General features: G+C 42.2%; 1 protein-coding gene and 1 long non-coding RNA gene across 6 annotated transcripts in view; one reads left to right on the top strand and one right to left on the bottom strand.

The window, feature by feature from the left end:
* Nucleotides 1-9,415: 9,415 nt before the first annotated feature.
* The window catches only part of LOC110286907 (doublesex- and mab-3-related transcription factor C1), a 35,217-nt gene continuing 16,908 nt past the window's right edge, over nt 9,416-27,724 (bottom strand). The window contains exons 1-7 of one of the 5 annotated variants that reach the window (XM_085838075.1): nt 14,856-14,938; nt 12,975-13,132; nt 12,630-12,685; nt 12,188-12,324; nt 11,176-11,314; nt 10,945-11,074; nt 9,416-9,950 (exon numbers count right to left, since the gene is read on the bottom strand). In XM_085838075.1, coding sequence (XP_085694201.1) covers nt 9,838-9,950; nt 10,945-11,074; nt 11,176-11,314; nt 12,188-12,324; nt 12,630-12,685; nt 12,975-13,132; nt 14,856-14,878 — 756 coding nt within the window. In that variant the 5' untranslated portion in view covers nt 14,879-14,938 and the 3' untranslated portion in view covers nt 9,416-9,837. Of the gene's footprint in view, nt 10,034-10,944; nt 11,075-11,175; nt 11,315-12,187; nt 12,325-12,629; nt 12,686-12,974; nt 13,133-14,855; nt 14,939-27,724 lie in introns of those variants that run through there. The other 4 variants (XM_021153560.3, XM_085838077.1, XM_085838076.1 and 1 more) reach the window with 4 other exon arrangements.
* On the top strand, nt 15,143-15,867 carry LOC110287492 (uncharacterized). The gene is made up of 3 exons (XR_002377220.2): nt 15,143-15,250; nt 15,431-15,594; nt 15,734-15,867. It is a non-coding gene; the product is annotated as an uncharacterized LOC110287492 (long non-coding RNA).

Below are 27,724 nucleotides of genomic sequence, written 5' to 3'. Positions count from 1 at the left end.
TAAACAGGGACACAGTGAAACTAACAGAAGTTATGAAACAAATGGACTTAACAGATATCTACAGAACATTTTATCCTAAAACAAAAGGATATACCTTCTTCTCAGCACCTCACGGGACCTTCTCCAAAATTGACCAGATAATTGGTCACAAAACAGGCCTCAAGAGATAGAAAAATATTGAAATTGTCCCATGCATCCTATCAGACCACCATGGACTAAGGCTGATCTTCAATAACAACATAAATAACGGAAAGCCAACATTCACATGGAAACTGACCAACACACTTCTCAATGATACCTTGGTCAAGGAAGGAATAAAGAAAGAAATTAAAGACTTTTCATAGTTTAATGAAAATGAAGCCACAACATACCCAAACTTATGGGACACAATTAAAGTATTTCTAAGAGGAAAACTCATAGCTCTGAATGCCTCCAAAAAGAAACTAGAGAGAGCACACATTAGCAGCTTGACAACAGACCTAAAAGCTCTAGAACAAAAGGAAGCAAATTCACCCAAGAGGAGTAGATGGCAGGAAATAATCAAACTCAGGGGTGAAATCAACCAAGTGGAAACAAGAAGAACTATTCAAAGAATCAACCAATCGAGGAGCTGGTTCGTTGAGAAAATCAACAAGATAGATAAACCCTTAGCCAGATTCACTAGAGGGCACAGGGAAAGCATCCTAATTAACAAAATCAGAAATGAAAAGGGAAACATAACAACAAACACTGAAGAAATCCAAAACAAAATCAGATCCTTCTACAAAAGGCTATACTCAACAAAACTGGAAAACCTGGATGAAATGGACAAGTTTCTGGACAGATACCAGGTACCAAAGTTAAATCAGGATCAGGTTAATGACCTAAACAGTCCCATATCCCCTAAAGAAATAGAAGCAGTCATTAATAGTCTCCCAACCAAAAAAAAAAAAAAAAGCCCAGGACCAGATGGGTTTAGTGCAGAGTTCTATGAAACCTTCAAAGAAGATCTAATTCCAGTTCTTCACAAACTATAACACAAAATAGAAACAGAAGGTACTCTATGCAACTCATTCTATGAAGTCACAATTACTCTGATACCTAAACCACAAAAAGACCCAACAAAGATAGAGAACTTCAGACCAATTTCCTTTATGAATATCGATGCAAAAATCCTAAATAAAGTTCTCGCTAACCAAATCCAAGAACACATCAAAACAATCATCCATCCTGACCAAGTAGGTTTCATCCGAGGGATGCAAGAATGGTTCAGTATACGGAAATCCATCAACGTAATCCTGTATATAAACAAACTCAAAGACAAAAACCACATAATCATCTCTTTAGATACTGAGAAAGCCTTTGACAAAATCCAGCACCCATTCATGATAAAAGTCTTGGAAAGATCAGGAATTCAAGGCCCATACCTAACAATGATAAAAGCAATCTACAGCAAACCAGTAGCCAACATCAAAGTAAATGGTGAGAAGCTGGAAGAAATCCCACTAAAATCAGGGACTAGACAAGGCTGTCCACTTGCTCCCTACCTATTCAATATTGTACTTGAAGTCCTAGCCAGAGCAATTAGACAACAAAAGGAGATCAAGGGGATACAAATTGGAAAAGAAGAAGTCAAAATATCACTCTTTGCAGATGATATGATAGTATATATGAGTGACCCTAAAAATTCCACCAGAGAACTCCTAAGCCTGATTAACAGCTTCAATGAAGTAGCTGGATATAAAATTAACTCAAGCAAGTCAATGGCCTTTCTGTACATAAAAGATAAACAGGCTGAGAAAGAAATTAGGGAAACAACACCCTTCTCAATAGTCACAAACAATATAAAATACCTTGGCATGACTCTAACTAAGGAAGTGAAAGATCTGTATGATAAGAACTTCAGGTCTCCGAAGAAAGAAATTAAAGAAGATCTCAGAAGATGGAAAGATCTCCCATGCTCATTGATTGGCAGGATCAATATTGTAAAAATGGCTATCTTGCCAAAAGCAATCTACAGATTCAATGCAATCCCCATCAAAATTCCAACTCAATTCTTCAACGAATTAGAAAGGGCAATCTGCAAATTCATCTGGAACAACAAAAAACCTAGGATAGCAAAAACTCTTCTCAAGGATAAAAGAACCTCTGGTGGAATCACCATGCCTGACCTAAAGCTGTACTACAGAGCAATTGTGATAAAAACTGCATGGTACTGGTATAACGACAGACAAGTAGACCAATGGAACAGAATTGAAGACCCTGAGATGAACCCACACACCTATGGTAACTTGATCTTTGACAAGGGAGCAAAAACCATCCAGTGGAAAAAAGACAGCATTTTCAACAAATGGTGCTGGCACAACTGTCGATAATCATGTAGAAGAATGCCAATTCATCCATTCCTGTCTCCTTGTACCAAGGTCAAATCTAAGTGGATTAAGGAACTCCACATAAAATCAGAGACACTGAAACTTATAGAGGAGAAAGTAGGGAAAAGCCTCGAAGATATGGGTACAGGGGAAAAATTCCTGAATAGAACAGCAAAGGCTTGTGCTGTAAGATCGAGAATCGATAAATGAGACCTCATAAAGTTGCAAACCTTCTGCAAGGCAAAAGACACCGTCAATAAGAGAAAAAGGCCACCAACAGATTGGGAAAGGATCTTTACCTATCCTAAATCAGATAGGGGACTAATATCCAATATATATAAGGAACTCAAGAAGGTGGACTCCAGAAAATCAAATAACCCCATTAAAAAATGGGGCTCAGAACTGAACAAAGAATTCTCACCCGAGGAATACCGAATGGCAGAGAAGCACCTGAAAAAATGTTCAACATCCTTAATCATCAGGGAAATGCAACTCAAAACAACCCTGAGATTCCACCTCACACCAGTCAGAATGGCTAAGATCAAAAATTCAGGTGACAGCAGATGCTGGCGAGGATGTGGAGAAAGGGGAACACTCCTTCATTTTTGGTGGGATTGCAAGCTTGTACAACCACTCTGGAAATCAGTTTGGCCCTTCCTCAGAAAACTGGACATAATACTACCAGAGGATCCAGCAATACCACTCCTGGGCATATATCCAGAAGATGTTCCAACAGGTAAGAAGGACACATGCTCCACTATGTTCATAGCAGCCTTATTTATAATAGCCAGAAGCTGGAAAGAACCCAGATGCCCCTCAACAGAGGAATGGATACAGAAAATGTGGTACATTTACACAATGGAGTACTACTCAGCTATTAAAAGGAATGAATTTATGAAATTCCTAGCTAAATGGATGGACCTGGAGGGCATCATCCTGAGTGAGGTAACACAATCACAAAGGAACTCACACAATATGTACTCACTGATAAGTGGATATTAGCCCAAAAACCTAGGATACCCAAGATATAAGATACAATTTGTCAATCGCATGAAACTCAAGAAGAACGAAGACCAAAGTGTGGACACTGTGCCCCTTCTTAGAATTGGGAACAAAACACCCATGGAAAGATTTACAGAGATAAAGTTTGGAGCTGTGACGAAAGGATGGGCCATCTAAAGACTGCCATATCCAGGGATCCATCCCATAATCAGCTTCCAAACGCTGACACCATTGCATACACTACCAAGATTTTGCTGAAAGGACCCAGATATAGCTGTCTCTTGTGAGACTATGCCAGGGCCTAGCAAATACAGAAGTGGATGCTCACAGTCAGCTATTGGATGGATCACAGGGCCCCCAAAGGAGGAGCTAGAGAAAGTACCCAAGGAGCTAAAGGGAACTGCAATCCTATAGGTGGGACAACAATATGAACTAACCAGTACCCTGGAGCTCTTGACTCTAGCTGCATATGTATCAAAAGATGGCCTAATCGGCCATCACTGGAAAGAGAGGCCCATTGGACTTGCAAACTTTATATGCCCCAGTACAGGGGAACCCCAGGGCCAAAAATTGGGAGTGGGTGGGTATTGGATGTGGGGGAGTGTATTGGGGACTTTTTGGATAGCATTGGAAATGTAAATGAGGAAAATACCTAATTAAAAAAAAGAAATGCAAATTGGTAGTCCGTAAGTTTATAAATGATCAAATCCTTTAATGTGTTCATAAATACATTTGAAGTAATCCAAAGAACTAATGCAGTTAATTACAAGATTAAGCTTTAGTCTCCTGTTTTATGTTTGCAAAGCACAATTAAGGTCAGATAACTAAAAACAGCCAAGATTGTCTAACTCAGATATGTTTGGTAGGAACTAGCCCTCAAGTCTGTCAGAGACCTGCTGAATACGGCATTTAATATATTTAAAATTACTACGACAGAGACTCCCAAATCCTAACAGTGACCCCCCATCCCAAAGTCTCTAAGAAGATATCGGCACCATGACAAAGGATGCCACTGGGACTGTAGTATGATAATCACGAAACATAACTTCCCCAGTGCCTCCACTGCTGCCAGGGCCTGGCCTGAACTGTGGACAAATAGAGAACATCTGGAGAATTGATTGCCACACATAGCTTTAGACAAGATGAGGGCAGTCCCTTCCATGTTCCACCTCCATAGGCCTGATGGTCAAAAACTGCCTCAGCTTGCAGTATCACCGAGACCACAGAAACCTGGAACAACTGTTGCGATAGTGGACTATGGACAAATCTTTGAACTTTAGTTGATACATAGCCATTTAGATTACAATTTATTCTTCTGGGGTCTCTGATCACATTGATGGCTAAGCTAACTGTAGCTTGACAACTAGAGAACAACAAGCAACTAGCTCCTTACTCTAAGGTAATCCACCTCCATTTCTGTCCTTCTCTACCCCACCCCACCACCTTTCTCTGTCCTCATGCTCTGCTCCCTTCTTTCTACTCTTCTTTCTTTCTCCCTGTCTACTCATTTGCCTCTCCCTTCTTCAGGCCTTCACTCCCCTCCCTTCCCCCAAACAAACCCCTTTATACCAGATGTGTTGTGTGATATAATTACTCAGAGGCGCACTTTGGCATGGGCCCACCAGGTACATCCTCAGTGGATTATACTTCATAAGAGCCAACCAACCACTCCCCCAACCAGCAACTCTAAAGGAAGTTTTCCATGCCTGACAGTTTTGTTGTTGTTGTTGTTGTTGTTGTCTTGGTTCCACAGTCAATGACTTTTGAAGGAACACTGAAGGGGAAGTTTCTGATTTCTTTGGAAACTCAGTTGTGTAATGCTTTTTGCTGGAGCATACAGGTGAGAGGATGTTTTGCTGAAGCAGACACACATGAGAGGATGTGTGATGTTTAGAAAGAATATAAATATGACCCCACAGACAGTGGGAGGAGGTTCTGGCCTTGGTTTGACTTGATCTACCTCACTAGTCTTTGCTGGTATTGGTTTCCCTTGTCTTGTCTTATAGCGTTCTAGCAGTTTCAGTATTTCATTAATCCCAAGATGGCACATAAACTTGGCTGTGTTAATCATGTTATGCTGGCTTTAGAGTCATGAAGGACACTTGATTAAAGGGGTTATGGAATCTTCATCTGTCATTTCAGAGAGCCACTGAGTCCAGGCAATATATTGTAGTAGAGTCATTGCATGGGGCCCTGAGAGGTCATTAGCTGAATCTGTGAAAGAAAGGGATGGGTTGTGGTGGAGATCCCAAGATGTTGGAGATGCCAGGGTCATGAGACATCAGCCAGGGAGTGCTAAATACAGGGAATAGAATCAGTCCAAGAGACATTTGTGAGTTGCACACTGCAAAGCTGGAGGAGTAGGACTATCTAAGCCCTTTGAAATTAAAGTCTCAACATCAGACATAGAGCGACAGAATTTGGCATTTATCCTGCTGGGTTTTGGTCTTGCTCTGATCCAGTATTTCTTTACTCTACCCCCACTCCTTCATTTTGGAATAGTAATATGCATTCTGTGTCACTACATATTAGAAATATGTGGTTTGCCTTTTTTATTTTACAGGGGCTGCAATTAAGAAATTGCCTTGGAGCTAGTTCAGAGAGTATGGGAGTGGGAGAGGTCCTGCCTCTCATACACTGGCTGCAGCACTCTAGAGAGTGGGCCCTATATCACCTGGGCAGCATAGTAGAGCTGACCCTGGTGGGGGCAGGCATGGGTGAGCAGGCATCGAGGGCAAGCCCAAGGGAGAACTCATCATGCCACTTATCTGCTGTGAGGGGGCATGGGTGCAGGAGATATACACTCAGCCCCCTTGTCCCTCATCACCTGTGACAGGTGGGAGAGCTGGCCCCTGGGTCATCAAAGCAAAAATGCTGGCCCAGCGACTCACCAGTTGTAGGGCTTAGGAGGGAGAGAAAGCTCCGCACCTCGCCTGGGCAACACAGTAGAGCTGGCCCTGCCGGCATGAATGTGGCCGTGGGTTTGCTGGTTACTCAAGCATAGCAGTGAAATGTCATTGGGTAAGCTAGCTGGGGCAGTGCTGGAGAGTGCTGGCAGGCTGACCAGCTCAGCTACTACTCAGGCCGAAATCCAAGGCTTTGAGTTGGCTTATCCCAACATCTACCCCATCTATGAACTGCCGGAGCGCATAAAGGGGCCAGTCCTGCAGAAACAAGCTGCAGGATCTCCATGACACAGGGCAACAACAGGATATCTGAGAGAAGTCCCAATGAGGATCCAGGATTGACAGTGTAGCAGGAGCCAGGGGACTTGAACCAAATCCATTTATTTATTTATTTATTTATTTATTTATTTATTTATTTATTTATTATTTATTTATTTATTGCAATGAATACTTTCAAATAAAGATGTGTGGACACACTACAGTTTCTATGGAAAGAATTTGTGGTTTTGTTTTTGTTGTTAGTTTGGTTTTGTTCAGTTTTTTAAAATTTAATTTTGTGGGGGAGGTTGCAAAGAAAAAGGGTGGATACAAAGGGCAGATGAGTTGGATTGGGTCCATGGTAGATTCACAAAGAATCTATCAAAAGTTTTTTAAAAGATAGAGTGATTTACAGGGGGTACAAATCTGTCCTTGTTTTGAGGCTAGTGCTGGATAAATGGAAACAAAATAATGGGAAATAAAACAAAGAAGTTGCCTCAAGTCTCAGTAGGGCCTTTAGATTTTTAAACAGTGTTGAGACTATGGGAGCCTTTGAAATCAGACAAAATGCATTTTGCATTTTTAGATATCCATGAAAGTATGGGAGCCAGGGAGTGGAATGTGGTGGCTTAAATGAAAAATATTCCTATAGTCTCAGGCATTTGAACACTTGGTCCCCAGTTGGTAGAATGATTTCAGTAGTTTAGGAGCGATGACCTTGCCAGGAGAAGTATGTCACTGGGAGCAGAATTGAAGAACGTAAAGATTCAGGCCATTTCTAGTTTGCTTTCTCTGCTTTTCCTTAAAAATTAAGATGTGAGCCCTCTTTCCTGCTCCAGCTGTCACCTGAACTGCTTGCTGCCATGTTTCCCTTCTGTGACAGACTCTTAAATCCTCTGGAACCAAAAGCCAAAATAAATCCCTTCTTCTGTAAGTTACTGTGGTTATGGTGTTTTATCATAGCAAGAGAAAAATAATTAATACAACTCAAATGTCATTGAAAGTTTGCGTCCGTTTTCATTTCATCCAGAGATATGAAGCTGTTGTTTTCTGTGGGTTTAGGGCCACAGCTTTACACAATCACTTTCATGTGACATCAGGGACTGAGTTCTTAAGATCCACTGATATTCCCAGTGCTGATCCAGTGAATGGCCTGTGTACTCCGTGCTCCTTGCTATATAGTAGAACTTAGGCAGGCTTTGTCTTGTTGGCCTCAAGGGGGTTCATTAGGCCCTATAAGGTGCTCTGCTTATCAAATACCTAGTATGAGCCTAATGTCCAGCTGTTTAGCGCTGCCAGATCTTTTCCTGGGTGGTTTCTCTACCTGTCATTTTCAGCAGTGATTGTGTGTGGGTTGCCTCAGTGGGGAAGATGATCTAAATCAACTGCTGCTTGGTGAAGAATTACAGTTCTATATTTTTCTATTGCCTGCTTTCTTTGATTCTATGGCTTCAAAATTTGAGAACTGAATTAAAGCTAATAATAGATATCTTTCACAAGGTTCTGTTCAAACTGTGAAATGCAATTAGTTATTCATTGAGTTCTATTATTCACCACTCCATTCACCTTTAACAGGTGTGCTTTCTTTCAATCTTTCGTGAGGTTCTTCCCAGTCCTGAGTTCTGGCTTAATGTATAGGAAGACTGTTGCCAGTGGGCCAGAGGTTCAATTACCTATTTAGCTTTTCCTACTTTCCTGTTCCCTAAAAGGCCTGCAGCTCTTAAATGCTTCTGGCTTCTGTTATGAGTGGTTTCTAAATGTCAACCTATTTCCTGCAGCCTTTCAAGTCAGGCAAGATAGAAACGAGTTTGTCATATAGCTGCTAAATAACCCAGAACATTTAATCCATAGGCCAGTATTCCATGTCAGTTCCAGTACAGGAGCTAAGTGTTCCAGATTTCTCCTGGTTGTTTAACATTATGTTTAGTAGAGATAGGAGCATGGAGATGCATACATGAGAATTATCCTACACCTATAGCTAGAATTCTTTCTTGTTTTTATCATGGCCTATTGCTATGGCTTCTCAGCTAACTTCCATACGTCTCACAGGTCTTGCAGTCCATGTATTCTTGACCATCATTATATAAAGAATGTTTAACATATGGTGCTTGTATAACCAGATGTCTTCTTTATACTGTATATGAATATAAATTTTAAATGGATTCCAGATAAAAGTTACATACCAGTAAAGGATAAAAAACAATCATACAAGAATTGTGTGCACCATAGCTCTGTGAACTCAGAATTGCAAACATTGCCTAGTGGTAACTATGAAACCAGAAGGACTAACTCAGCTATGGGACCAACATGTGTCAAAGATACAGTTGTATAGCAGATCACAGCTCTTCCTTAAGGAATACTTTACTTTAATCATTTGTCACTGTGGAAGTATGGACTTAGAGATCATGTATCCATGAAACTACTCAAGGAAGTAGAAGTGAGATGTTTTTCAGTCTTGCTCAATATCCTGTTTTTTCATGTTGATTTTTCCACCATCAGATGGAGAATATCAGAATTCTTGTTAACAGAGCATCAGGACAAAAGGTAATAGCAGATATATATATTATCAATAATTTGCAATGAAATGAGAAGAGGCATGGAAGGAAAGGTGAGATTTCTGTGTGTCTGGTAGGGTCTCTATTTCTGTGTTGAGTTTTAATTATTAGAGGATACAGAACATCATGCAAGGATGAAGTAGCTAGCCCATTAAATACTGCATAATGCTGACTTGGGCACCAAATAAAAGGGCTGTGAAATTCTGAAAGACATTGTGATTGATGTTTGCTCTTTTGAACCTGTTGCCTGATGCTTTAATAGAATTGATTTTGAGCTAACTGGTTAACAAAATAGTCTTCCTTGATACGCCGCTTAATAAAAAAAAATACTTTTTAATGCCTTACAAAATTATTTATTTTTGGTAACACACAAATCTAGATGCAATGTGAAAATCCTCATGTTTCCACATGCATGTTTTAAGTACAGTAGTGTGCAGATATGTGTGCGAGTGAGTGCACACAAAGGAAAACACTGGCATTTGATACCACTCAGAACCCCGTTGATAGATTGTTTGATCATATTAGATTGCACAAAGCATTTTATAAGACACATAAAAAGCCCCAGCTTCCAAAGAAATTACAGATGGGGGTAAAGAACATAGGAAAGCCAAGTAATTGCCCTACATCATAAAAAGGATCTTAAAGCTTATAAAATACCTGAAGGCTTAAAAAACACATTAAGCACTTTGGACAGGAGCCATTTTGCAAGTTCAGAAACAGTAATCAAACAGGCAGTGCTCTAGTGAGGCCTCATAGTCTGGGTTCTTAAGTCAAGAGGGACATGCAATCCAGATGTCCAGAAGGCAGAGAACCAGAGCTGGTAGGCCTTGGTGGCATAGAGGGGTTGGACAGCTGCAGTCCCCTCTCTCCAGCAGTACCTGGAGACAGAAAGACAAAGTCCAGAGCCAACAAAGTCCAGAGCCAAATCACATACGTGATGCTCCGCTCAGCTCTCTCTTCACTTTATGTATGAGAGAGAGAGAGAGAGAGAGAGAGAGAGAGAGAGAGAGAGAGAGAGAGAGAGAGAGAGAGAGAGAGAGATTTCAGTAAGACCAGGAATACACCCATCCCATCATAATCCCTTATCTCTGTTCTTAGCTCTACCATCTCTCAGTTACAGCCAGTAATCCCTTTTGGTCAAACCTGGGGTCTCTAGATATAATCCTTATTGAGTTGAGGAATCTCCTCACCCCACAGGTTTGCTGGTCCAACCTACATTAAACTCCTTGCTAGACCTCAGTGATAATTAATCTCTCCAGCTTCATTAATTGTCTTTTTTCTTCAGGCATACCCAGAGTAGCTTCCCACTCACATGCCAGATTGATATTTTTGTCTCACCAGTGCACAGCCTCTTATCTCAGACTCCCCAACCATGTAACACTCCTCTGAACTCATGAAGCCCTTCGTGTTTGAGGGAGTCATTGAAACTCACTGGTGACATTTAACCTGATAAGACTGCCCAGGCTCAGTATCTCCATGAGGATGCCCTAAGTCAGCATCTATTTCAGACCCTTATCCCCTGCGCTTGTCCTTTTAGTCCTCCTCAGTCTACAGTGGTCTGGAATACAACCACAACCATGCATTGGGAACCATTACACATAGTTCTAATCCTTCTACTTGATATACTGCCTCCCCTGAAGTAAGGCTTTGCTATTTCAGGGACATCAGTCTACCTGTTTCTTGATGTCAGGACACTAGCCATTTGTTAGTGAACAAAGCATGTAGTAACCTGAAAATTCACCTAGTGGCTCTGAGACACCTTCTCTCCAGTCAGCCTTAGGAACTTGAGTGTTTGGTTCTGAGCTGGTTAAAACCACCAACACTGGATTCCCAACTACTGAAAGCTCTCACCTCTCAAATATCCATACATACCTGGCATGCCACAGGGCTGGTGACGTGTCTGAGATGAATTTTTCAGAGCCAGCAGAGCTTCAGCAGCCTCCAGCATCTCCTGCCACTCTAAGGTAGCAGAAACTGAAGCCTGGTTGGAGGCACTGGGGTCCTGCAGAAGAAAGGATATGGAAGAATGAAGACTAGGAAAATCTGTCCTCTCCTATGACAAGTGGCCCTCTAGCACCTAGCCTCTCCCAGGTGCTCCCCAACCTCCACTTGGTCCACTAGAGTTCCTATCCACAAAGCTCGTTGCTTCCCCTTGTTCTGAATCCCAGTCTTTACCATGACCTGTGGCTGCAGTAGCACAGGGTCAGTGGTGGCACAGGGCTGAAGAATCAGGCTTGGACACCTGGAAGAAGAGGAGGAGAGGCCAGGGGATTAAAAATTCTCATGGACATGTACTACCAGTACACAGAGTAGCAGAGATTTGCAACATAGAGATCTGGGAATCCAAATGACTGCACAGATATTTATTTATCCGTACACTTTGGGCAAACCCCTCCTATTGATAGACTCATTTTCCTTTCTTTTACATGAATCTCTAAGAAAATAATTTGTACTGGCTTTTTTCTCCAAGGGCTTCAGTGAAGATGATGATGAGTCACAATGTCTGTGTTTTAGTCTGAAAGTGACTGAAGGTATGTAAGTAGCATCCCTTTTCGGTGGTTGGATCCTACCTACATTTTACACAGTCAAGTCTAGCCATGAAAGACAACTCAGATTCACTTCCAGGAATTTTTTTCTGCTGGCCTTTAGTCGTTTCCCAGAGGCCCTGTGGCCCTCTTTATAATACTCCAACATCTCAACAGGACCTTCTTTCTCTGTCAAAAAGTAATATACATTTTCACTGCTTTTGAGGGGCTCTTATGTGGTAGACTTTGTGTTAGTCCTCTTCCCAATAATATAGATATAGATTGTGTTCACCAACACACTTGCTGGGAAACAGAGACTTTGAAAAAGTCAATTGTCCAGACCCTTATGAATAATATATATATATATATATATATGTATATATATATATATATGTGTGTGTGTGTGTGTGTGTGTGTGTGTGTGTGTGTGTGTGTGTGAAATCTGAGGATGTCCCTGCCTCTTTGGCAGAGTTGCTGCCTTCTCCTTCCCCTACTCCTTTATCTTCATCTTCTTATTGTCACCCTCCCATGGCACTAAGCACAACATTGGAATTCCCAAACACAGGACAATCCATGTTTCTTGTACTCACATGCTTGGCATGGCAGAGGTCCCATGGGGCTCCCCAGGAAGGGACACCATCAGTTGTTGCCCCACGGTCTCTGGAGTATATGGCACAGATGTTGTTTCTGGGTGCTGGTTCAGCAGCACAGGCCCTTGGGAGCTCTCCTGAGGTGGCAGAAATCAAATATGAGAATCAGGCACCCAGATGTATGTGGAAAAAATTAAAGTATGAAAATAGCTTTAGATGAAAATAAGAACTGAGTTCAGAGCTGTGGCAACCTTGAAGACCACTCAATCTTACTTTTTTTCTTTGATTTGCAAGTACTGAGGCCCAAGGAGGACTAATTTTTCCAGTGCCACAAGAGGAGGAGGTCATACAGTTGGAAAAGGGAACTCTCTCTGGGATATAGTAGAAAGGTTCTGGGTACTGGCTAATGAGGAAGCCCCCTTAGGCAATAGACTCTCCTTACCTCCTGGGCTGCTGTGTCAACCTGGGCCTGGATTTGCTGTGCAGTGTTCTTTCCAGCTGTAAAAGAAGAGTCATATTTTGTTTGCTACTTCCTCCTCCACCACCCCTTTTCTAAAATATCCTACACCCATACTGAGTTCTCAAGTCATTATTGATCTTTTCAGCTCCCTGATGCTTGGCAAATCATTTCTCCTACTAAATAGTTGGTACCTGACACTGATTTTATTTTATACACCAGAGAGTCCTTACTGAAAGTCACAATGCAAGTCAGTGATGGCACTGGTGACAGAACAACTCATGCTTCCTCCTACAAGTTCAGTTACCCCACCTAGTGAAAGACACTTACTTCGAACTCCTTCTTCTACAGCCAATTTCTTGACGTGCATGTGCGATGAATGAGCAGCAGCCATAGTCCTTTTATGTCTCTCAACCAGGCGTCTCTTTAATGGGGTAGCCTCCTCCTTCTTGGAGGTTGTCACAGGAGAAAAGTCCTTACGCGGTTCCCTAAAGTAGAGGGGATTTAACACCTAATGTTAGTTACATATAGAAGAAGCCTGATAATTTCCTTTCCCAGAGACTCTACACAGAAAAAAAAAGGCATAATTTTGACATGCCCAAGACTTGAAGAGGCAGAAATTATTGTATTCCCTTATGTGGATGGTGATACCATGGCTGTAACAGCTGTCAAAACAATCTGCTACTCAGTTTGGGCTAAGTTGAATCTCCCATATTGCACCAGTCACCATACCTTGCCTCAAAAATGTGCTCCTAGGTGTAGGGCCATACATAGGAACATGGCTGACTGACCAGGGCCACACCTTTAGAAAAAAACAGATTCTCTCTAAACCCGAAAGTTATCTATTGTTTATAACCCCTCAGTTAGATTTCGAAACACATGACCCCCTTCCCCAACCATGCTGGATTATTGACCGGCTTGACATTCTTCAGGCTATGTGCTTTGAGTTCATAAGTACAGTGGTACTGTCACAAGCAGAAGACACTGTTCTGCCCTAGTTTTTCCAGACTTTTGGGTCTCGCAAACTTCCTGCCTCTTCGCCTAGGGCTTGGTGGGGAAAGAGGAGCATAGCATTCAGGTAAACCAGTTATGGCTGAACATTCCACAGGCACTTGTGTTCTGTCCTGTGACCAGTAAGAATTCGCTTAGGTAATTGCATTCCATTAAACAAACAAACAAAAAATCCACCTCTGGATTACAGGAAATAATCCACACACCAGATAAAAGTCATCCCCTAAATGTGAGAAATGCTGTACAAGGTTACTGAATAGAAATTTTTAGTATAAAAAAACCGACTAACATTCAATTAACTGGATGCTCAAAGTGTTTTAATACAGTCTCCAGTAACAGTACAATAGACAAAGTATCTGTTGAGCATATTGGCACAATCACTGAAAGACTCCGTTAGAGAAAAGTATTAAAATCAGGCTAAGAAAAATTAAAATAAAAGGAAGTATGAAGCTCTTCAATCAAAAACATCAAAAGGTCAGGATTGTCACTCGCTGTAATCATTAACAAAAGGAAAAGTTGTTGCGCAGAGTTCGATGTCAATGTTTAGGACTCAAAATGGCTAACGCCATGTGATGGAGGACAAAGATGGAGGAGTGAACTCCAGAGAAAAAAAAACCAAAACAGTCAGTACACAACATGGTGGTAAGCGCCACACAGAGTCACTTTAGGGCAGAACATACACACCAGGGAATTCTAAGGAAGACCACAACCAACGCTGTCAAATCGCTACAAAAATTATATCAGGAAATAGCACAGGAAAAAAACAAAAAACAGATCCCCCAATGAAATTTTTATAAAGCAAATCCTCAATATGACTAATGACTGGCCAAGAGATAACACAAAATGAGTCACAGATCTAAGTTTAAACTGGTAACTTTTAAAAGCTGTGTCTGACCCTTGCAACTGTCCTGCACATTATAGAAATGTACCTGGTCCCAAAATATTTCTACCACCCACCAGAAGGTTTCACACAGGAGCAGTTATGCGCAAGACCTGCTGAGAGCAATCTCCTCAGGGAGGAAAGCTAGAAGAGGCCTCAGGGCACCATGGCTCGCATAGACTCCGGCCTTGGAGAAAGCATTTGGACTCTGCACCTCCTGAGAGCCATGAGAAACATCACAGTCCTAACTGGACAGGGAGACCACAGGCAGGCCTCAGGAGCACTTCTGTCTGTGGAAACCCCTCAGAAGGGCCACTCACCGGGAACCCGAAGACCTCTGCATTTTCGGTTCAGCCAGGGGAACTTGTGTTCAGGCTGCTGGGCTGTCCAGAGTGAGGACGAGCAGCAAAGACAGTAATAAGACAGTTCAGAGGGGCGGGAATTAGGACACAGGCCACTCAGAGAAATGTATCCACTGGTTGAGCACGCTGGACTAGGCTGAAACAGGGAGGAACCAGGTGATTGGGACTGAGAGCTATGGAGGGGGCGGGTTTTGAGCAGTGCAGGGGCCAGGCTAGACACTCCACACCCAGAAGGGTGGGCAGCTCAGCAGATCTGTGCAGAGAACTCCTGGAGTCAGCTGTCTGTCCCTGGAGCAATCACACAGGCTGTAGGAAGGATGAACTTAGTCCCCTACTTTCCGCCTTCTGGGCAGGTAAGTCTCTTACTATGTAGTCTGGAAGACCCTCGAGGGGGCCGGGGTTTGAACAGGGCAGGTGGCCCTTCTTGTCCTCAGCACCTCGACCAGCTATGCAGATGCACATCACAGTAGCTGAATGGGGTCGTGGGCAACAGCCATGTTGGGATTAAGTACGGCCTGAACTCTCTTTTTCAGAAAGTGAGAAACTTAATACATTACACCCAGGACAGTGTGACCTTTGCTCACACCATGGAGAACTCATCCAGCGACCCAAGAGAGGCCAGGGAGCCTGCTCCTTCCACAAGGTCCTGGAGGGACCGCTTTCAGAGAGCTCTGGCACGTGTGTCCAAGTTCTTCAGGTGAGCTAGCCCCTGCCTCTCTTTCCACTCACAGCAAGCCAGGCTGTCCCCCTTGCGCTCCCCCACACAGAACACGAACCCTCTTCTCAGTTCCAGCAGGCCTTCTAAGGGTCCACCTGTCTGTCTGTTTCTCCCTTAGGAGAGGACGCTGATCGACCTGAAGCTGAGACCACTGGAATCCTAGACATGGGGGCCATGCGCAGTGATCAAGATCTTCGGCTGCTCAGGCCCCTGCTCTCAAGGACTCTTGTCCAGTGATGTTGAAATAAATGCTGGCAGACTTTCAAACATTTTTTGACTTCGTTAAAATCTTTCCCATTGCATACTCACATCAACTTAAGAAGTGCTGGGATGATATTTTGGTGATGCGGGTGGGAATAGCTGGGAGGGGAGAGATAGTATCTTTCTGCCTACCCCCAAGACAACCAGGTTGCCTCCTTGAGAAAATGACGCTTCCTCAGCAGGGTGGGAATGGGGGGAGACATTTGTTGCAATGCAGTCTCCACTCAAGAGAGTTTTTTCTCAGATGGCCATCCAGTCAGGACCCTTGCACTCTAAGCAAGCATCAAAGTTGAAACCCTTGAACAGTGTTTGTGAAGGGGGTGGCGCCCACAGACAAAGAATCTATACTGACTCTAAAGGGGCTTTAGACTTCATGTTCACTAACAGTATCCAAGCACACACAGCTCCTCAAGACAAGAGAACACCCACCTCCCCACGTGTGAGCCCCAAAGACGTAACCTTGTCTCCAACTACACAAGGTTGCTCTCCATGTGATGAGGGTATCTTGACTTCCTACTGTGACCTTGGGAGTTACTGTAACATAGTTTCCTCAGGGCAAATCTACAAGGGAGGACAGAGCTCAGCTGATTTTTTACCCTAAGGTGGAAAAGCAGCCAGGCAGTTTCACTAAATTGTGAAATAGCCCTGTAAGAGAAGATAAACAGCCTATAGAACAACTCACAAGCCTTTCCCCCTTTAAGTAATATCTTCTGTATGCCACACATGAATAAAGTAAAAAACTGGTTGTCTGGGGCCAGCTGACCTTCCCCCATTCTTCCTGGGAAGCGAGGGTCCTCTCAGAGGTACTGTACAAGCAGACAGCAGGATTTCAAATCGCAAACCCTTGTTCTCAATTCCTGTAGAAGAGCCAGGGCGAAACCCAGAGGGAGAGACTAGTTGGAGATCTTATTGCTCATGCACGTCATTGCTTTCAAAAATAGCTCACAAGGTCTGTATCTCAGCTCACTGAGTAAAATGTACAGTCCCAGGGCTGGAGAGATGGCTTAGCAGTTAGTACTGACTGCTTTTCCAGAGGCCCTGATTTCAATTCCCAGCAACCACATAGTGCTCACAACCATCTGTAATGGGACCCGATACCTTTTTCTGGTGTGTCTGAAGACAGCCACAGTGTTCTCATATATTTAAAATAAATAAATTCTATTTATTTTATTTAAAAAAAAAAACACACAATGCGTCCTGGAACTAGTGTGTGGTTGAATTAACGGTGGTAGGCTCAGGGACCTTTCCCAGGTTACACAACAGAGAAAAAATGGCCCCATAGAGCAGGGGACAATGGCATTTCTGTTTCCTTATTTATTGAAACTTCAAATAAAATCCATGTAATGGCATAGCCCACACTCACAGACAGTCCACATCTCCTCAGGAACATTGTTCTGGAAATATCTTTATAGGCATATCCAGAGATACATCTTTGAGTTGATTCACAATACAGTCAGATCCACAGTGAAGATTGGCTATAACCATGTTTTTATCCCAGAGACTTGGATGCATTCTTTCTGTGGCACATTTGGTAGCCTGAGCATCATCTATCCTCACTAGTGCTTTCTCTACTGACTTGGGCTCCATGACACTTGGTTTCCTATTGTTGTGAATAGCACCATAGACCTAGAGCAAGCTGGGGAGGAAAGGGTCTATTGAATCCCACAATTTAGGATCCTATACTTAAATTGACTGGGGAAGACAGGAACTCAAGGCAGGAGCTGAAACAGAGGCTATAGAGAAAGGCTGCTTGCTGCCTAGTTCTCATGGCTTATTCTTCCTACTCTCTTACATAACCCAAGGCCACTGGCCCAGGGATTGCACTGCCCAGTGGAATGGGCCCTCAATTTTCCCTGGTTAATCAAGAAAATACAGATACCAGTCTTATGGAATGATTACCCCAAATGAGGTTTCCTCTTGCCAGATGACCTTAGCTTGTCAAAAAGGTAACGAAAGCAGGCTAAACCTCAGTTGGGAAGCTGAGCTCTGTGTCAAAACTCATCAAGTTCTAGTTGAACCTCACTCCAAGGGCTCAGGTCCACCAACTCAAAAGAGGAGAAGAAGTTTCAAATTCCATGAGATAGGTAGTCTGCCCAGTGGTTATGACTTCTTAGTTTATAAGTCTATGGATGTTGAGGTGAGTGAGCATGTGTGTGTGTGTGTGTGTGTGTGTGTGTGTGTGTGAGAGAGAGAGAGAGAGAGAGAGAGAGAGAGAGAGAGAGAGAGAGAGAGAGAGAGAGAGAGAGAGAGAGAAAACACCGGATGTCTATTGAAATATTTAGTGAAATGTAGTTGGATGCAGCAGCAGCAACACTAGGAAGAGGAAGAACAAAGGCAGCTGGATTGACTCATGAGGAGCCTCCATAGGTGTTCCTCTTCTCATCCCATACCCAATCTGACCAGCACTCTCCAGGCTGACTCCTATCATGGCCACAGAACAATCTGCACACTGACCACCAGACACGCACTGGTATCATTCAGCAGCACCCAGATATTTTTGTCTCCCAAATGTCTCACCACTTGCCACAATCATTCACCAAACCCTTCTAGGCCAGTGCTTCTCAACCTGTGGGTGGAGACCCCCATGGGGGTTGTATACCATGAATATCAGATACTTACACTATGACTCGTAACAGTAGAAACTTAAAGTTCTGAAGTGGCGATGAAATAATATCATGGTTGGGCACGTCCCTGCATTTGGAAGGTTGAGAACCACTATACTAGGCTCTGAAGGACCTGTCTCTTCCCTTCCACTCTGTACAGAGCTACAAGTCATGGCTTCACAGGAGAAGATACTTTTGTCTGCCACGCTGTGCTCACAAGTGATTCTCTGTGCACTCACCAATAACACTGCTCTTCTCCTAGCCTGAGACCCCAGACATGGTCCAGTGCAAGTGTTGGCTATTCTCAGGGCTGAGAACATATGGAGATGTGTCCCTCGGTTCTCCTTGCTGTATGGATGCATTTACACTAATATTCTCAAAGAAAGCTCAAAATAAAATTGTATGCAATTAAGGTTTACAAGTATATGAAATATTGCAAAATGATTACGATCAAGCTAAATAGCTCTTTGGTTGCCCCCGCCCCAGAGAAACCATTATTCCTTTGTAATGACATCACTCAGACTTCCATCTTGATCGTTTCAAAGGCACAGGAAAGTCTTGAACAATCATATATATATATGTGTGTGTGTGTGTGTGTGTGTGTGTGTGTGTGTGTGTGTGTGTGTGTGTAACATAAATATTTGATACAGATTTAACTTACAATTGTCTATCATAAAAGAACCAAGTAATAGATAAGGTTTATGTGTTTTAAAAGTTATAAGCAACTAAGGCAGCCTATTTATCATGTACTTCATAGATCACATATAGCACATATACAACCTATATCTCTGAATACTATTATCCATGACCACCAAAGTGTACATTATATTCATATGATAAAAATATGTTTTTCATGTACATGGTCACCTTCCCATTTTCCATCTGTACCTCTCAGACACTGGCAACCCCTGGCACTTTTCTCTACCTATGTATGAGGTAGTAGGTAACACATTTGTCCATTTTTATAAATCTCAGTGTACCTTAGTATTATTTCATCCATGTCATTGAACAACAACAGCCAACTAAAAGGCATGACAAGATTTCTGTCTGTTTGTGGCTAGATGATGTTCTATGTCTTTGTGCACATATGTCTCTCTTTGTGAGAAAGGGTATTTTTTAAAGTTGCTGTGGACTGAATATCAGCCTTTTCACTTGTAAAGTAAACAGTCTCCCCCTTGGCCTATCCCCAGCCCATCTTAAAAGTTGAAAGAAATTTAAGAGCATCGGCTGAGTTTCACCATGCTGTATTTAAACTTATTCTCTAGGACACGCAAGTCTTCTACTTGTCATCCCTCTGAATCGGCCTCCCAAGTCCCTGGAAATGGAAGATTTGCCTCCCCACACTTAGATCCAGCTATATTGGTGATCTATTTGTCCACTAACAGACATTTAGATTATGTCTGCTATAACAAGTATCACAGGTATTGCTTCACCAGGCCTGGAAATGCGGACATTTCTTGCAGTGATTGGTCTTATTTCTCTTGGACACACCTTCAGTACAGGTGCAGCTAGAATGTATGGCAGTTCTAAATTTAATGTTTTGGGAAACTTGCATGGTATTTTCCATCGTTATTGTGCCAATTCCCTCCTTAAGAGTGTTGTACAAGGGGTAATTTGCTCCTTGTTGGCACTAATTCCCATCTCTGATGATTTGTTAATGTAAACAAAGGTGAGTTGTTGTCTCACTTTGAATTTCATTCACTTTTTCCCGATGATTATGATTAAGAACTTTTGTCTATATCGGTTGGCTTTATGTATATCTCCTTTCAACAATGTCTATTCAGGTCCTTAGTCCATTTGTGAACATGGGTATCTGTGGGTTTGTTCTGCTATTGAATTCTGTGCCTTCCAGATGTTTTTTATATTTATCATCCATTGATACCTACATAGATTCCTGACAATATTGGCACTGTACAGGAAAGAGACCTAACACTTGGAAGATTCTGTGCTGGCTAAGTAGTTGCCTGAGGGATGGCCAAAACTTTTCAGCTCAGCTGAGACCACATTATTATATGCCCCTCATCCCTTGTGACTACAGTGAAAACCTTAGTCTCCTAGAGGGGAGGACCTGGAGAGGCCACTACTAAATAACAGTCAAGGCCAAAGGTGAATCTCTCGCTGCCCCTTCCCCATACATCTTGAGGCTCACACAGGGTCCTGTCCAGCACAACCCATTCTCAGGGCAATTCTGGGATTTTTTTTCTCATGGGATGTGGTGGAAGTCAGACACTTATAAGGACGTGAGGACAGTTGATTGGAGTATTTATAACAATGATCTAGGATTGTTGGCAGTTGATCCAGTGCTTTGGATGGTTGTTTTCATGTGAGTTGGGAGTGTTTCTGTTTTGTTTTTTTTTTTTACATAATTTCTCACTATATTCAGCAGGTATGGCCTTGTTGGAGTATGAGAGTCACTGGGAGTGGGCTTTGAGGTTTCAAAAGCCCTCACCACCATAAGTGACTGGCTCAGGCTTTCTCTGAATCCTGCTTATTGTCTCAATGTGTTAGCTCACAGCTACTGCTCCAGCACCATGCCTGCCTGCTCAGCACTATGTCTGTCTGCCTGCTGCCTGCTCCCATGATTTTCATGACAACTTCTGAAATGGTAAGCAAATCCCCAGCAAAACACTTCTTTCTTTGGTAACTTCCATTGCTCATGGTGTCTCCTCATAACGTTAGAGAAATAGATAGAACACTGACATTCAACACATGCTGTACATCATTCTAACCTCAAACTTCCAATGCTCCAGCCTTGGTCTCCTGTACTGAGATGGCAGGCCTGTGATAACATGCCAGGCTTATGTGAGTCAGCCTGTTACATGTGTTAGCCTTCCACAGTTGAGAGGAAGTAGGTGTGGAACAGAGTTAATAATGGGAACAATCTGCATGGGCCCAGGCCCTTGCATAGCACTTGGAGCACACACACACACACACACACATACAAACACACACACACAAACACACACACACACACACACTCTAAAGTCAGTTGGCTGTCCCCATACACTTGTATAGATGATCTTGGGGACTATGTTCAACAAAGATTCCTCTACTTTAAAAATGTTTCCCTGTGGTGCAACTCCAAATTCTTTCTTCTCCTACTGAAGATCAAAATCATGCAGTTGGCTGTCTTGCTCCACTTGGATACTCAGTGCTAATGAGGCTGAGGCAGAAAATGATGAGTTCAAGACCTGCCTGAGTTACATATGGTGACACTCTCCACAAGAGCTACAACAAAGAAAGCAGCTGCTTTGTACACCTATATCATGGGTCTCAGCTGCCATGACCTCAGGAACAAGCATCATGTTTTAGCAACTTTTCACCAGCTCTGCTACATACAAGGCCAAGGCACTCTCCCGGTCAGCACCATGGAGAGTTGCCCAAGAATTGGGGCCCTTTTCAAGACTCAAAACTAGATGTGGATCTTCTGCCAAATGTAGATAGTGAAGATTTTCTCCCACTCTGTATGCTCTCTCTTCAGTGGATTGGATGCTCTTTGCTGTTGGTCTCATTGGTAAAGAAGGCCAGATCTTTATAGGAACTCCTTGTTTGTAGTGATATCTGCCTCAAGCACTTTCAGAGTTTCAGGTCTGACATTAAGGCTAATCATTACTTTGCCATGAATTTCTCCACAGAGAGTTGGCAGCTAACATCAGTCTTCTGCAATTGGGGTGTACAATTTCATGTGAATTCAGTGTGACAGGACAAATCTTGCATATTTTTATCAACTTGGGGACTACAAGAATATATAGATACATAAAATCATAGATACACTTCTATTAAAGTAGAAAGGAAGCAGCCTAGAAAGAACTTAGGGATTATCAAATGTGGGAGGGAAACAACTTGAGAGTAAGTGGTTGTGGTGGGCTTACTCATGCATGACACTGTCTGCATGAAACTCAGTTCTGCAGACCACAAAGAGATACCACTTAAGAAACAAAATGTCTACTGGCCTTTAGAGCATGTCAAAGAGAAGAATGCTTTCAGGACAATGCTTCAAGGGGTCTCTCTGAGACAGTTTCTGCCTGTGTGTTTCCCCGTGGTACCCCTTGGCTTCCACCAGTTCATGGAGGAGAAACCTGGAGTTTGGTTACAGATCTATCCTTGGTGGGCCTGGGGTGTTAAACATGTTGAGCTTATGGGCCATCTCAGAGACCAGGAAGAGCCTCTCTGTATGTTCACTGAATTTGCCAACATAAGGATGGAAAAAATCTTGCATGTTTTTCAAATTGGGGTCCACAAGAATATATAGATACATAAAATCCTGGATGTGTAGATGCTTCTATTAAATTAGAAAGGGAGCAATCTAGAAAGAACATAGGGATTACCAAATGTGGGAAGGAAACATCTTAAGAGTAAGTGGTTGTGGTGGGCTTACTCGTGCATGACACTGTCTGCATGAAACTCGGTTCTGCAGACCACAAAGAGATACATACCCCTTAAGACACAAAATGTCTACTGGCATGTTGAACATGTCAAAGAGAAGAATGCTTTCAGGGAAAGGCTTTACATGGTCACTCAGAGACAGTTTCTGCCTGTGTGTTTCCCCGTGGTATCCCTTGGCTTCCACCAGTTCATGGGGGAGAAACCTGGAGTTTGGTTACAGATCTATCCTTGGTGGACCTAGAGTGTTAAACATGGAAAGCTTATGGGCCATCTCAGAGACCAGGAAGAGCCTCTCTGTATGTTCACTGAATTTGCCAACATAAGGATGGAAAAACTCTTGCATGTTTTTCAAATTGGGGACCACAAGAATATATAGATAGATTTTTTGGCTCCAGACAACCGGCCACCTTCCTGGTCAGAGCACAGGTGTCTGCCCGGCCCGAGAGAGAGGCTTCTGCCTCAGGTTCCGTGGGACCCACCTTGGTTCTGGGACTCCGCGGAAAGTAGTCTACACAGATGAGAGTGAGGACTACTGAAACAACGGCTTCTGTGACAGGCCAAAGTAACACAGCTTCTGGGAAAGATCCTATTTTGGGCCTTCATCTTCGGCCAGGAGGAGGTCCAAACACCAGATAATTATGCACCTTCCCTGAAAGAGGAGACCTTGCCTGCAGAGACTGTTCTGACCACTGAAACTCAGAGGAGAGAGCTAGTCTCCCAGGTCTGCTCATAGAGGGTAACAACAACACTCTGGGGAGCGGGTGTGGCGGCAGTCCCAAAGGTGCCAGGGACTGCAGCTAAGTCGTATGACTTGCACCTGACTTCCTCATATAAACCACAAACATCGTGAGAGCTGCGCAGGTGTACCAGGTCACTGGCGAAGCCATTTTGGTGGAGATATGCCCCTGCTGCCCTGATTATCTGAAGCTGCGTACCTGGTGAGGTGATGTGGCCTGCTGTGAGTGGATGAGAACTGATAGTATATAAGAGTGAGAGGCCCAGGGCTCGGGGTCTTTTGCCTACACAGTCAATGCTCTCCCAATAAACGTGTGCAGAAGGATCCTATTGTGGTGTGTTTCTTGCTGGCGAGTCAGGCGTCCCACACAACACCAGAGGAACAATCTCTAAACAGAGACAACTATAACAACTAACTCCAGAGATTACCAGATGGCGAAAGGTAAACATAAGAATCTTACTAACAGAAACCAGGACCACTCACCATCATCAGAACCCAGCACTCCCACTTCGCCCAGTCCAGGGCAATCCAACACACCTGAAAAGCTAGACGTGGATTTAAAAGCATATCTCATGATGATAGTAGAGGACATCAAGAAGGACTTAAATAACTCATTAAAGAAATACAAGAGAACACTGCTAAACAAGTAGAAGACATTAAAGAGGAAACACAAAAATCCCTTAAAGAATTGCAGGAAAACACAACCAAACAGGTGATGGAATTGAATAAAACCATCCAAGACCTAAAAAGGGAAGTAGACACAATAAAGAACACCCAAAGTGAGGCAACGCTGGAGATAGAAACCCTAGGAAAGAAATCTGGAACCATAGATGTGAGCATCAGCTACAGAATACAAGAGATGGAAGAGAGAATCTCAGGTGCAGAAGATTCCATAGAGAACATCGGCACAACAATCAAAGAAAATGGAAAATGCAAAAAGATCCTAACTCAAAACATCCAGGAAATCCAGGACACAATGAGAAGACCAAACCTACGGATAATAGGAGTGGATGAGAATGAAGAATTTCAACTCAAAGGACCAGCAAACATCTTCAACAAAATTATTGAAGAAAACTTCCCAAATCTAAAGAAAGAGATGCCTATGAACATACAAGAAGCCTACAGAACTCCAAATAGACTGGACCAGAAAAGAAATTCCTCCCGACACATAATAATCAGAACAAAAAATGCACTAAATAAAGATAGAATACTAAAAGCAGTAAGGGAAAAAGGTCAAGTAACATATAAAGGAACCCTATCAGAATTACACCAGATTTTTCACCAGACACTATGAAAGCCAGAAGAGCCTGGACAGATGTTATACAGACACTAAGAGAACAAAAATTCCAGCCAAGGCTACTATACCCAGCCAAACTCTCAATTACCATAGATGGAGAAACCAAAGTATTCCATGACAAAACCAAATTCACCCATTATCTCTCCACGAACCCAGCCCTTCAAAGGATAATAATAGAAAAAAAAAACAATACAAGGATGGGAACCATGCCCTAGAAACAACAAGAAGGTAATCCCTCAACAAACCTAAAAGAAGACAGCCACAAGAACAGAATGCCAACTTTAACAACAAAAATAACAGGAAGCAACAATTACTTTTCCTTAATATCTCTTAATATCAATGGACTCAACTCCCCAATAAAAAGACATAGACTAACAAACTGGCTACACAAACAAGACCCAACATTTTGCTGCTTACAGGAAACTCATCTCAGAGAAAAAGATAGACACAACCTCAGAATAAAAGGCTGGAAAACAATTTTCAAGCAAATGGTATGAAGAAACAAGCTGGAGTAGCCATTTTAATATCTAATAAAATCGACTTCCAACCCAAAATAATCAAAAAAGACAAGGAGGGGCACTTCATACTCATCAAAGATAAAATCCTCCAAGAGGAACTATCAATTCTGAATATATATGCTCCAAATACAAGGGCAGCCACATTCATTAAAGAAACTTTAGTAAAGCTCAAAGCACATATTGCACCTCACACAATAATAGTGGGAGACTTCAACACACCACTTTCACCAATGGACAGATCATGGAAACAGAAATTAAACAGGGACACAGTGAAACTAACAGAAGTGATGAAACAAATATACTTAACAGATATCTACAGAACATTTTATCCTAAAACAAAAGGATATACCTTCTTCTCAGCACCTCATGGTACCTTCTCCAAAACTGACCACATAATTAGTCACAAAACAAGCCTCAACATATACAAAAATATTGAAATTGTCCCATGCAACCTATCAGATCACCATGGACTAAGGCTCATCTTCAATAACAAAATAAATAATAGAAAGCCAACATTCATGTGGAAACTGAACAACACTCTTCTCAATGATAACTTGGTCAAGGAAGGAATAAAGAAAGAAATTAAGGACTTTTTGGAGTTTAATGAAAATGAAGCCACAACATACCCAAACTTATGGGACACAATGAAAGCATTCCTAAGAGGAAAACTCATAGCTCTGAGTGCCTCCAAAAAGAAACTAGAGAGAGCACACATTAGCAGCTTGACAACACACCTAAAAGCTCTAGAACAAAAGGAAGCAAATTCACCCAAGAGGAGTAGACGGCAAGAAATAATCAAACTCAGGGGTGAAATCAACCAAGTGGAAACAAGAAGAACTATTCAAAAAATCAACCAATCAAGGTGCTGGTTCTTTGAGAAAATCAACAAGATAGATAAACCCTTAGCCAGACTCACTAGAGGGCACAGGGAAAGCATCCTAATTAAGAAAATCAGAAATGAAAAGGGAAACATAACAACAGATCCTGAAGAAATCCAAAACACCATCAAATCCTTCTACAAAAGGCTATACTCAACAAAACTGGAAAACCTGGATGAAATGGACAAGTTTCTAGACAGATACCAGATTCCAAAGCTAAATCATGATCAGGTTAATGATCTAAACAGTCCTATATCCCCTAAAGAAATAGAAGCAGTCATTAATAGTCTCCCAACCAAAAAAAAAACCCAGGACCAGATGGGTTTAGTGCAGAGTTCTATCAGACCTTCAAAGAAGATCTAATTCCAGTTCTTCACAAACTATTCCACAAAATAGAAACGGAAGGTACTCTACCCAACTCATTCTATGAAGCCACAATTACTCTGATACCTAATCCACAAAAAGACCCAACAAAGATAGAGAACTTCAGACCAATTTCCCTTATGAATATCAATGCAAAAATCCTCAATAAAGTTCTCGCTAACCGAATCCAAGAACACATCAAAACAATCATCCATCCTGACCAAGTAGGTTTCATCCCAGTGATGCAAGGATGGTTCAATATACGGAAATCCATCAACGTAATCCTGTATATAAACAAACTCAAAGACAAAAACCACATAATCATCTCGTTAGATGCTGAGAAAGCCTTTGACAAAATCCAACACCCATTCATGATAAAAAGTCTTGGAAAGATCAGGAATTCAAGGCCCATACCTAAACATGATAAAAGCAATCTACAGCAAACCAGTAGCCAACATCAAAGTAAATGGTGAGAAGCTGGAAGAAATCCCACTAAAATCAGGGACTAGACAAGGCTGTCCACTCTCGCCCTACCTATTCAACATTGTACTTGAAGTCCTAGCCAGAGCAGTTAGACAACAAAAGGAGATCAAGGGGATACAAATTTGAAAGGAAGAACTCAAAATATCACTTTTTGCAGATGATATGATAGTATATATACGTGACCCTAAAAATTCCACCAGAGAACTCCTAAGCCTGATAAACAGATGCAATGAAGTAGCTGGATATAAAATTAACTCAAACAAGTCAATGGCCTTTCTCTACACAAAGGATAAACAGGCTGAGAAAGAAATTAGGGAAACAACACCCTTCTCTATAGTCACAAATAATATAAAATATCTTGGCATGACTCTAAGTAAGGAAGTGAAAGATCTGTATGATAAGAACTTCAAGTCTCTGAAGAAAGAAATTATAGAAGATCTCAGAAGATGGAAAGATCTCCCATGCTCATTGATTGGCAGGATCAACATTGTAAAAATGGCTATCTTGCCAAAAGCAATCTACAGATTCAATGCAATCCCCATCAAAATTCCAACTCAATTCTTCAAGGAATTAGAAAAGGCAAT

The sequence above is a fragment of the Mus caroli genome, unplaced genomic scaffold (assembly GCF_978045245.1).
Source record: "Mus caroli unplaced genomic scaffold, Mus_caroli_1 scaffold_5, whole genome shotgun sequence".
In the NCBI taxonomy this organism is placed as follows: domain Eukaryota; kingdom Metazoa; phylum Chordata; class Mammalia; order Rodentia; family Muridae; genus Mus; species Mus caroli.
This window is presented reverse-complemented; position numbering and strand designations above follow the sequence as displayed.